We start from the raw sequence: 12690 nt of genomic DNA on the forward strand, positions 1-12690 counted from the left end.
GGTTTTGGTGACTGCAGCAAAGCGACACTACGTGGTCTCCAAGTAGGTCAGCGGCTTCCACCTTGTGAAACACTTGGTCTCTCCGCACTCCTTCTCAAAACCCAGTCACCATGTTGTGAGGGAGCCCAAGCCACACAGAGAGCCCGCATGCCAGTGCTCCAGTCACCAGCCCCAGCTGAGCTCAGCCTTGAGTCACCCCAGCCCAGACTGTGAGTGAAGGGTACTCCAGCTGATTCCAGCCCTCAGACATTCAAGGCTTCTCATCGTGGGGCTGACAAACCATCATCTCCACACTCCATTTGAATTCCTGACTCACAGAATCTGTGAGAATTCTAAAATAGTTGTTCTACGTCATCAAGTTTGGGGTGCTCTGATTCACAGAAGAGATAACCTGAACATAATGGCACCTACTCCATGGATTTGCTGTGAAAACCAAAGGAGGTAATAAGTTTTACGTACTTTGGACAACACTTGCACATAGTAAGGGCTCCATACATCGGACCTGTTTCTATTGTTGTTATTTATTATACTTTCCAACACTATTCCCATCCACTTCAGTAAAACTGTTCTTTTCCAAGTACCAACACCTCACTGTACTCAGGTGGGGATCATTCTGAGTACACTTTCCTCTTTTGGCCTCTGGATACTACATCCTTCTGGCTTTCCTCCCTCCTGAGTCACTGGCTCTCTTCTGACTCCTTGGCTGCTTCTTCCTCCTCTCCCTGACCTCTCCATGCTGCTGCACCCTGGGACTCAGACCCCTTTCCTTCTCTCTCTCTCTCTCTCTCCCTCCCCCCTCCCTCTCCAGATGATCTCATCCACCAGAATGAGTTTGTTTACCAATCACAATAGGTTCTGCTTGCGGCATGTGACGACTTTACAACCATTATGCTCACTTAATTCTTGTGACAGACCTATAAGGCATGGGCTATTGTGACCCCCATTTGAAAAGTGGGGAGACTGAGTCATGGAAAGTTTCAGTAAGTCATCCAAGATCCCACAATCAGGACTGGAACTCAGACCCCCATGCAGCTAGAGTCCTTGCCCCTGGGATTATAGGACAGTTAGGGTATCAGCAGCACCCTTGTTCTTTACCCACTAGATGCCAGGAGCACACAACTCCCTCCAGTAGTGACAACCAAAAATATCTTCAGGCATTGCCAAATGTCCCCTGGGAGGACAGAGCTACTCCCCACCGCACTAACCATTAGGCTATGCCGCCTTCCTTCTCCATGGTAACTCAGCCCCATCAGAACTCCTCAAAACCTGGCTCTCCCCAGCCTTCCCATCTTAGCAGACAATGTCCCCATTTGGGCAGGTTCCTAAGTTATAAGCTTAGACAATATCTTGCCTCCTTTCGTTCACTTCTACCCCTCCCCCATCTGGACCATCAGAAACTCTGATTGGGACAACCACCAAAATGGGAGCCCATCCATTAGTCCCAAGTCCTAGTCCATGGCACCATCACATCCCTGTGGGACACCTCCATCGACTCCCTCTGCCCATGTCCCCTCACTTCCATTTCTATCACCCTTACAGCCTGGTCCCCCCCAGAGCAGCTAGTAGGACCCTGTTAACCTACCAGTCTGCTTAAACCCTCCAAGGACTTCCCATCACGTTTAATTTTGCACACGTACCCACAGCCAGGCCAGTGAAGTGCCTTCCTCCCAAATCTTATTCCCAGCTCTCTCCCTTCATCGTTCACCTTCCTTCAGACCCTCCTCACAACAGGGCCTTTGCACAGCATTTGCCCCCCCCACCCCCATTCTTCCCAGAACTAGCTCCTTATCCTACAGCTTTCAGCTTGTCTTGACCACCCTCCAGAAGCATGACCCTTTCCTCTTCTCCAACTTGACCCCTGGCCTATTTTGTCTGCAGCAGTTATTGTAATATTTTGTTGATTTTCTTGTTTACTGTCTATAGTGGGTTGAATGGTGGCCCTCCCCAAAAGATGTGACATCAGATGCGCAGAACCTATGAACCTATGTGACATTATTCAGGAAAAAAATAATAATAAAAGGACTTTGCAAGATGTAGTTAAGGATCTTGAGATCATGAGGTCATCCTGGATTACTGGGGAGGGGGGCACTAAATCCTCCAACAAGTGTCCATACACAAGATACACAGAGGAGACCCACAGATACACAGATGCAGGGGAGACAACCTTGTAAAGACAGAGTGACACAGCCAGGAGTCAAGCAACGCCTGGAGCCACCAGAAGCTGGAAGAGGCAAGGAACTGTTTGCCCCCAAGAGGCTCCAGAAGGAGCTTGACCCTGCCCATACCTTGATTTCAGACCTCTAATCTCCAGAACCATGAGACAATATGTTTCTGTTATTTTAAGCCACCCAGTTTGCGATCCTTTATTAGGGCAGCCACAGGAAACAAGTACACTACCCTTCTCCCCCACAAGGCCATGAACGCCGGAGAGCAGTGAGTGTATCTGTTGTGTCCCGTCCCATAAGCCCTGCACTCAGCACAGCGCCTGTGGCTGATACTAAAATAAATGATTATTCTAACTCAAAGAAGCTCACAATCTCTTCTTTACTGTCCTCAGACAGTAATTGTTCATACACGTCTCTTTGGACCCTCCCCAAGACAGGAAGCTCACTCCCTCCAAAACAGAGTTTCTGTTTTGGACACTTTGACATTGGACATTGTCTGCAGACACTTTGTTGTCACAACTGCAGGGGAGAGGGTGCTACATGGGGTGGGTGGAGGTCAGGGATGCCTCCAAAAATCCTGCAATGCACAAGGCAGCCCTCAGGACAGAGAAAGATGCAGCTTCCAATGTCAACGGTGAAGATCTGTGCTGAAGTTAGTACTTGAAGCCAATATAAACGTGGGGGGCCTCCTGACATCTACTCCCCACTTCTTCTGCCAGCAGACCCTCAGTGTCCCCTGTGGAACCATGCCCCCTCCTCCTAATCTTGCTCCTTTGGGTGGGGACCCCTCCTCCCCAGCTGCTGGAATGGGTGTGTGACTCCAACCCAGCCAATCAGAACACTGTATTCCACCAACCGCAACAATTGGTTTGGAACAAACACGTGACACACACACACCCGCCCCCGCAAAGAAATCACGTCCAGTGAAGCACAGACTGGGCTTGAGTGGCCATTTTCCACTGCACACAGAACTGCAGGCAATATGCTTGGAGCAGCTGGGCATCCTTGCCCGCCACGATGAGGCGAAAGAATGGCCGAGAATGCAGGAAAACACTCACAAGACAGCAGAGCCAAGAGATGGGGGCGGGGAGGGGTTCCTGAGACTGTCAGAGCCTCTGGATCCAGCTGGACCTGAAGACGTTTTCTCCCAAGCTTTTCACTTATGGGAGCTAATAAATCCGATTTTTTACTAAGCCATTTTCAGTGGGGTTTTCTGTCACAAGGTCTAAAACTCTTGGTGAAAATTTCTGCAGACTGAGCTCAGAATTTCCTCAAATTTCAAACTTCTCTGACTGAACATCCCTTATTTCTTCCCCAGGGGACCTGACCCCCAAGTTCCTCCTAAAGTCCAGGTCTCAGAACACCATCCCTGCTATCAAAGGGCGACAGTTCATCTCTGCATTGTGGTGAGATCTTTAGGAGCTCAGCTATGCCCACCCAACACAGCCTCAGGTTCTGCCCACTTCCTGGCCATTAGTGTTAACAAGGGAGACAAACAGAACTTATTTTGGCTCCTCAAATATGCCCCAACCTCCCACACTCAATCGGCATGTCTCCTCCTCCAGGAGGCCTACCCTGATTGCTTCTGGGGGGTCTCCTCCTCTCTGCGCCCACAATGCCCTGGGCTCCACCCACCCATCATGGACTGTGCTCCGCTCCTTTGTAACTGCCCATTTCCTGGTCTGCTTCAAAGAGCTGCATGAGGGTCTGTGTCTCGTTCATCATGGAATTCTCTATCATCCTGCACATGGCCTAATAAAAGGAAATGTCTATGACGTGGGTGGTGTCATTATTGTTATCACTAGCATCATCATCATTTTTCCCATTTTATAGATGAGAAAACCAAAGGCAGAAGAGGCCTTGACACTTGCCCAAAGTCACATAACTAGGAACGAGTAGAAGCTGGACTGATCCCAAGCAATCCATTCTTAACCACTGCTAAACCACTACCACTAACCAATAATAAATAAGCACTCAACAAATACCCATTATATCAGGGATCAATTGGAAAACTCTGTAAAGAGACAGATACAAATTTTTTTTTTTTGGCTTCGTGTCTTTGTCATGACTAGTCATATCATGAAATCAGCCCCAGACAAAACGTCCATAGATGTGTGATTTGTTGTGTCAATTAAATTTTGTTTCTGAAATGAGGCAGCCACCTGATAAGTGATAGTTTGCTGTTCCTGTATTATAAAGGGACAATGAATAGATGAATGAAGTGAATAGTCAGTAAATATTTATTGAGCACCTACTATGTGCCAGGTGCTCTTCTAGGCACAGGGACACAGCTGTGAGCCAAACAGACAAAAAGCCTTTCCCTGACATCCAGTGGGGGGAAGTGGACAATAAAGAAACAAATAAAATCTATGTAAGTCAGAGAGCGGTAAGTGCTACGGAAAAAAATAAAACAAGAGAGAGAACAGACATGCAAAGGCCCTGAGACTGGATGGGGCTTGGTGGGTTCTGGGAACAGCAAGGAGGCTCTTGTGGCTGGAATAGAGTGAGGAAAGAAAGTCCTGAAGGGTGACATTTCCCAGTACTAGACCCAGAAGGAGGTCAGTACACAGAATAAAACGTTAGAAGAGAAGGCACAATACCAAATGTTGACGCTCCCAGACTTCCAGCCCCATCAGCCGTAGTAGATCTTTTCAGATAAGATCTTCTGGTCAACCCAACCCAACCTACTTTGCTGCAATTTTCTCCCACCCAGGCTTCCCCATCCCTAGCTGGATCCCTCCCCTGTGGCTTTGGTTCAGGCCCTCCTTATTCCTTTTCCCACCATGGAGTCCTCCAAGCCAACCCCTCCAGACCTGCATCTCTGAAGGCAGCGAGGCATCACTCCGGGGTTCTACGACATTGACTTTTCTATGTCCACCCAACCCATTTCCTATCCTCCCTGGCTCCCAGCCAGACCATTTTCAGCCTCTCTTGCAGTTGGAGGGGGCCATGTGATGGAGTTCTGGCCAATGGAACAAGAATGGAGGCGACAGCACCACTTCTGGGCCTGGCCCATGACAGCCTCACATGGGTTCCCTCCTCACACTCCTCTCCCCTACCTTCTGGGATAGAGACGGCTCCAAGGGCTTTAGGGAGAGAAGGGCCATGGGATGGGAAGAGCCCAGGTGCTACAGGGACTTTGTAAAGAAGAGCCACCCTCTTAAGCTCCCAGTTGACCCAAACTGGATTGTGATGTCATCAAGAAGTAAACTCTTATTGCCACCAAAGTGAACAGTTTGTTACAGCAGCTAACATCACACACGCTGACTTACGCCACATCATACAGCCAACTCAGACTGACTGAAATCAAATTAACCAAAAGCGTGCCTCCACCATTTTAGCATTTGCTAAATTCAGCACATCAATCACATTAATAAGGAATTTAACTTAACCTATCACATTTAAGGCTCACCCAAGCCTTAAAGGTGCTATTCACATCCCACTTTATAGATAAGACAACAGACAACCTCAGACAGGTTAAGCAACATTTTTTTTTCCTTCAAGATCACAAAGGTAGTAAGTACCTGACTTGAAATTCAAGCCAGCCTAATATGTAAAAAGTTTCTAAAAATCAATAAGAAAAAAAGGCAAACGGTCCCAGAAGGAGAAAAAAAAAAAAATAATGGGCAAATGAAATGAACAGATACTACTTTGCCGAGAGAAGAGAGAAATAGCTCTTAGACAAAAGAAGAGGTTCAACCTCACTCAGAATAAGAGAAATGTGAATTGATCTATAGTGAGCTTTATCACCCATTAAGTTGGCAAAGCTCCAAAAGCTTAACAAGAGAACAGTCTGTGGCAAGATGAAGGACAGTAAGCACTCTTATGCTTTGCTAGTGGTAATATAATTAGAATAGTCCACAGGGGAACAATCCCATATAGAGAACAGCTTGGCCATATGTGCCAGAAACACTAAGGCTCACACACGTTGGGCCGGCAAGTCCTTCTGAGAACGTATGCCATGAATGTACTTGCTCATGTGTATGGCAGCAATAGTAAGATTTCTACATAGCCAGGGACTTTTGTACATTCTTTAGAGTAATCCATTACCTGTCACAACGATGCTTAAAGATAGGGATTTATTATCCCCATTTTACAGATGAGGAAACTGAGGCACGGACAGGTTAGGTGACATGCCCAAGGTCACAGGGTGGAGTCTGCAAAAAGCGATTTGTGGACAAGGTTAATGGCTGCAGTAAATGTATCATAACGAAAGCCTGGTACCATCCAAGTGTCCACTGAGAGAAAGGATGATCAAATAAATGATCACCCAGCTGAGCAGTGGGACAGAGGCATTTTAGGGCGACTGCGGACAGCAAGAACCCCAGGACCGGGCTGCCCACGGTTCCAGTCCCCAAGTCTGCCGCTTCCAAGCTGGGTGTCCTGCAGCAGGTTACTCAACATCTCTGTGCCTCCATCATTCATGTGAAAAATGAGGATAGTTACACCTAATAGGGTGTTGTGAGAATTAAACAAATGTAAAAAGTGCTTAGAACAGGGATCTGCAAACTGTTTCTACAAAGTTCTGTATAGTAAATATTTCCAGCTCCACAGGGAGGACAGTCTCTGGGGCGACTGCTCAACTCCATAGCTGCAGCTGGAAAGCAGCCGTAGACGATATATACACGCATCAGTGGGGATGGCTGGGTGCCAGTAAAACTTTATTTATAAAAACATGCTGTGGTCCAGATTCCGCTGTTGGACTGTAGTTTGCTGGCCCCTGGTTTGGACTAATGCTTGGCACAGAGTTAGCTCAACAGAAGTAATTTGTTTAACAAATGGATTATCCGGCATATCATACAGTCTTTTTTTTTTTTTTTTTTTGAATGAGGACACTCTATATTGATTTGGAAAGATTCCCAAGACGATATAAAGGAACCAGTTGTATGTACCATCTTTCAAGTTAAGGGAGTAGGGTAGGAAATAAGAACCTACATTTCTAGTTGCCTATGTTTGCAATAAAGAAATTCTGGAAGGATATACAGTCAACTTAAAAAAGAAAACAGTTACTTATGAGGAAAGGAAGGAGCTGGGTATCTGAGGGACAGGACTAGAAGTTAAACTTTTCCCTGTGCACCTTTTTATGTGTTTTAATATTTGAACCATATGAATGTATTATTTAACCAAATATTTTAAAGACTTTTGCAGGCTCTCTGTCCCCTAGCATAGGATTTCTCAACCTTGGTACTATTTTCAATTGGTTTTTCATTTGAGAGAGAGAGAGAGAGAGAGAGAGAGAGAGAGAGAGAGAGAGAAAACGAGCAGAAGAGGGGCAGAGGGGGAGAGAGAAAAAGAAAGAGAGAGAGAATCTCAAGCAGGCTCCACACTGAGTGGACGCGGGGCTCGATCCCACAACCCTGGAATCATGACCTGAGCCGAAATCGAAAGTCGGATGCTCAACCGACTGAGCCACCCAGGCGCCCCTCAACTTCAGCACTATTGATGTTTGGGGAGATCATTCTCTGCTGTGTAGGATACTGAGCGGCATCCCTGATACCTACCCACTTCATTTCAGTAGCATCTCCCAGATATGATGGGGCCAAAAATGTGTCCAGACATTGCCAAATGCCCCGGCGGGGGGGGGGGGGGGGGGGGGGCAAAATCACCCCAGCTGAGAAATACTACCCCAACCCAAATTCCTGCTTGCCATTATGCTACCCACCCTCCTGCTACCCCCCGTCCTTCCTAAACAGACAGTTTATCAGGCGTTTTCAGGTGTCACAGACTGTGCTAAGCAGTGCTGACATAGTACAACTGTCCTCCCAATAAAGGTGCCATTTGTACCCATGTTTCACAGATGGGGAAACTGAGGCTCAGAGAGGTGAAGCCAGGAAGTGGTGCGTCAGAATTTGAACTCTGGCCCCTCAGAGCCACCTCCCTCGAGCTGAGGCCCTGTTCTAACTCTCCTGCCCTCTCCACTGCCTTGCCAGTGACCGGGGCATTCACAGGCTGGGGACCTTGACATCATCCAGGGCCCAGCACCTGTCCCTGCCAGGTCTAACCAGCTCCCGTGCCCTGGCGGGTCTTTCCCACAACGACTGTCACATTCATCCCTCCCTCCCCACTCCCTTGGCCTTACACTTTCATCTCTGCCACCCAGACTCCCAGAGGAAGGAGCTGAGTTAGGCTGTCTGCGGCTCAGTGTGCCATCTATGAGGATATGATCCTGTCTCGGCCTCAGATCTCAGAGGGACCATCCAGCTTAGAGACTGCCCCTGGTCCGACCTCAGTCATGAACCACTCCCACCAGACTCTGTGGGCACCCACAAGCTCTCACCTCAGGGCCTCTGCACTGGCCGCACCCCTGCCAGGAGCACTGTATTCACAGCAATTCCCTGAATTCACAAGGCTCATTCCCTCACTTTCCCCAGGGCTCTGCTCAAATGTCACCTTACCAGCGAGGCCTCCGGGACCCCCTATTCAAAAGCGTGACCCACACACTCCCACGCTCCCTCCCCTGCTTTGTTTTGTCCCTCCCCTCCCCACAAGTTAGACATTGTCGGTCTCGCCCACTGCAATTCGGGCTCCTCAGCGACAGGGCTCTGTGTGTGTGTCCTTCCCACCATCTCAGCACCAAGAAGAGGCCTGACATACATCGTAACTGGTGATGAGTGAATGCCCTCTTTCAGCCCTCTTCCCTGGAAACAACCGAGAAAAAGCAGAGTAACTGTGAAGAGGAAAAGAGAGAAACGGAGAAGTATCCAAATTCCAGCCAGCCACTCAGCCCAGGAGCATCCCCACCCCTCCCGGTTTCTCCCTCTGCCCTTCGCCCTTCTGTATCCCAAATGCCACTGCCACATCCCACAGGCAGTCCACATCCCCAGCTTGTATCAGTTGACAGACGGGGCCCTGCTCTATTCATGTGGCACCTCACCTCCCTCCACCTTACTGGAGCCACCTTTTAGCTTCCTGCACACATCCCTGCTAGGAACAGCGCACAGGGCTGAGCTTCGAGGGGAGACGAGATGAGCAGGGGGCAGGAAGGCACAGAGCTCCAGATGGGGAGGATTGGGGGACCCCCTTGTGCAGCCTGGGGCCTGACACAGCTGGGCACAGGAAGCCAGAGCAATGAGAGAACTCCTACTCATGCTGCAAAACATCACACAAATGTCCCCTCTTGTATAAAGCCTGACATCACCAGGCAATGTCTTGCCTTTGCCTCAAGGGCCCCCAGCCCAGAGGTTTCTCCCTCTGTCCCAGTCCTGACAACACAGGGCTAGGGGTGTCTGTGTCTCCCAGCCTGGGAGCACCCGGAAGGCCACGCCTGGGTCCTCCGCACGGCCCGGCACAAAGACAGAAGCTGTATCCCTGCAGCCCCCCACAGCCTCCCTCCTAGATAGTAACTCCACGTCCCCGTGCCCTTCCTTGGGGAGCCAGCTGTAGGCAAGATGCAGGCAGGGGTGGAAGTTCATCCTCAAGTCTACCGACTTCCTGATTAGCTGTTGTTAGAGCCTCACTGGGGACCCTGACTGCCTGCCAGCCTGGGGCCAGACGGGACGTTTGGCTGGAAGCTGGGAGGTAAGCAAATGTAGGCAAATCTGGGATGGCCTGTGGCCAGAGGGGCTGGGCCTCAGGAGTTCCCTCACCCTTACAGGAAGCCCTGCCTAGGCTAAGGAGGGTGGGCCACCCACCTCTCCCACCCCATGGCCCTGTCCCTGGGGAATGCCCCCAGGGACCCGCCCCTCCTCCCCCGCCACTCCCCTAGCATTTGCACATGGCCTCTCGGACCAGAGAAAAGGCCCCAGAACAATGAAACAATGCACAGATCCCGGCACAAAGCTTTCATTCCAGAGTGGAGCCTGAGGGCCAGAGGCCAGGGTCCCCTCAGACTCCCAGGGCAGGTGAGGCAACCAGAGCCCCCAGACCCCAGCACGCACGGCCTCCACCCCGCACCCAGGAGACCACAGCGGCCCAGAGAAGGTGCTACAGACAGTGGCCCCAGTCACGTTATCTCCTCCACCCCCACCACATTCAAATAGGGATTTGAATATGTTTCCTGAGCCTGGCAGGGCCAGCTCAGTCCATCCACCCTCCCCGGACCTGGGCCCTTGCAGAAAGCCCTACAGAGAAAGGGCAGCTGTTTCTAGGCTCCAAAACCCCAGGATCCACTCTCGGGCTCAGGACCGGGGGCTTTTCTCAATGCCACCTAGGGATGGAGAGAGCTAGGAAGACCAGAGCCCAGGGGCCCACAGCCCCCCACCCACCCCATGCGCCCCAAACGCCCCAGGCCCAGGCAGGAAGCGAAGGGGAAGAAGATGTGAGGGGAAGGAAGGGGCCCAGGCCCGGGAGGAGGAGACACATGTGGGGGAAGAAGTTGGTGGAGGCCCCTCCCCCATAGGCAGAAGTGGGGGGGATGTCAAAGGAGGCCAAAACCTCAGGCACCCCATTGGACACCTGGGGGTTCCCAGGTGTCCCTCAATAACCCCCACACAGCCCCACCTGGGGCTTGAACCTCAGTGGACTCAGTCCGGGACCCGAGAGCGTTAACCCCGAGTTTGCTAGTTCTCAGCCTGGACGTGCACTAACTCAGAGCCTGTTAACCCACTCCTGTTAACCTTGGGTGAAATACCCCAGAATCTCAGAGTTTACCGCCCCCTCCAGCCGCCCCCCATCCTCCCCTCCACGCCAGCCCCAGAGCTGGGAGTATATTCCCTTCCACATCACAAGCCCAGAGTTTCAGTGCCTTACTCCTCCCGGTGCCAGCCCAGGGTGCACCCCCCCACTCCCAGCCCTTGGCTCACCTGAGACATCTGGGGGCGCAGGTTGACCTCACGCAGGTTGATGGCGTGGGGCAGCAGGTTGTTGAGCAGCTGGCACAGAAGGACGCCATCCCGCAGGGCCTGTGCCAGCTCGCACACCTGGGCCCCATCCCAGGTCACGCGGTGGCTGGGGGGCAGCACCCGGCACTGGATCAGCCAGTGGGTGCACTGGCGCCACAGCTCCATGGTTTGCTGCCTCGCCGGGCGGCCCGCGCCCTCGCGGCCTCCACCGCCTGCCTGCCTGCCTATGCTAGCCGGCTACCACTTCCTCTTTGCCTGTAACTGTCGCCCCGGAGTGGGTAGAGGAGGAGGAGCCATGGGGGGGGGGGGGCGGGGCGGGGAGAGGCGGGAGCATCAGCAGTCCGGCCTCCCCTGTACAGGACTCTTTTCCCGCTCAACACAGCGCACCTAGGAGTGGGGGGCTGCTGCTGGAGCTCCTGAGGCCTGATGCCTTCCGCCACATCCAACCCACGAGCAGTACCCCCCCGGGGCAAAATACTCAAAATCTGCTCTCTTCTGAACCCTCTCTCTTCTGCCTCCACTCTGGCTTGGCCCCCCAACATCCTAGCTTGAATCAACACATTCCCCCTCCACCCTGGTCCCCAGGCTCCCCACCTTGCCCCCCCCCCCACAGTCTATCCTCCCCACAGAGGAGCACACCTGTGAGCACCCGGGTCAGGTCGTGATGCCCCCTTCTTACAGCCCACCTCCCTGCAGCCAACGAGGCCCCACACGACACATCCCTGTACCCCTCCTTGCCCTCATATCTCCCACTCACCACTTTCCCTCAGTCAGCCTGCCCCGGCCACGCAGGCCTCCTCACTGTTTCTCCAACACTTCAGGCCACCGCAGAATTTTGCCTCCAAATCCTGCCACAGGGCCTTTGCACATGCTGCTCCCCCTGCCTTAGGCAAGCAACTTCATGGCTAGCTCCCTGGCCCCAGCGGTTCTTTACTCCATGTCACCCTCTTAGGAAATCTTCCCAAATCTCTCCATTTTAAATCACAGCCTTTCTTTCCCACTTCCCCGCGTTAAGCCCTGACCACCATCCGACAAACCTGACATTTTATACATTTGTTTCTTTGTTGTCTATTTAGAAATGTGTCTCATTTGTTCCCAGCACCTGGCGCATATACACGCGCTATAAAACTTTCTTGAATGAATAAATAAATGGTCGGAAGCTTTTTTTTTTTTTTTTTTTTGGCTCCACCTCTGACGTTTATCCCAAGCTCATCCATATACTGCCATGGCCCTGGCCCCCATCTTTTTCCTTGTAGACATCGATGGTGTTGTTCGTTAGTCTATTCGTTAAGCAAACACTTACCATCTTCGTAGCCCTTATCTCTACCTGAAAACATCTCGTCTACAAGGTCTCTCTCTCTCCACCTCCACCCCACTAAGCTGAGTAGACTCGACTCCCCTCTCCCGCCCATCTCACAGGCACGCCCCTCAGATTTTCTTTTTTTTAATTCTTCCAACCACTAGGGGGCGCTAGACTCCCACACTGGACACAACCCCCCTCCCCCCCCCCCCCCCCCCCCCCGCGCCCCGCTCTACTCTCTGCACCGAAACTAGGCGGGAGGGGGTCAAGGAAAAAAAACGCTCCCCTCAGCTCCTCCTCCGCAGCCTCGAGTCTCTTCCACATTTCGCGGAGGGGGAAGCCAAGCCTGGAAATCACCAGCTTTGCGATCCCGCAGGCACCGAAACTTTTCATCCCCAAGCGTCCTTGGCGCTCTACGACTCAATTTCCTCATCTGTAAAATGGG

The 12690-nt window shown here is 51.6% G+C and overlaps 1 protein-coding gene across 4 annotated transcripts in view; it reads right to left on the minus strand.

Moving 5' to 3' along the window:
• Positions 1-11206, minus strand: part of VAV1 (vav guanine nucleotide exchange factor 1) — a 44874-nt gene extending 33668 nt beyond the window's left edge. For 3 of the 4 annotated variants that reach the window (XM_058728244.1, XM_058728242.1, XM_058728241.1), the window contains exon 1: positions 10907-11206. In XM_058728244.1, the coding sequence (XP_058584227.1) occupies positions 10907-11110 (204 nt within the window). In that variant the 5' untranslated portion in view covers positions 11111-11206. The remainder of the gene's footprint in view (positions 1-10906) is intronic. The other variant, XM_058728243.1, reaches the window with a different exon arrangement.
• Positions 11207-12690: the final 1484 nt, after the last annotated feature.

Source organism: Neofelis nebulosa, chromosome 4 (genome assembly GCF_028018385.1).
Source record: "Neofelis nebulosa isolate mNeoNeb1 chromosome 4, mNeoNeb1.pri, whole genome shotgun sequence".
NCBI lineage: Eukaryota > Metazoa > Chordata > Mammalia > Carnivora > Felidae > Neofelis > Neofelis nebulosa.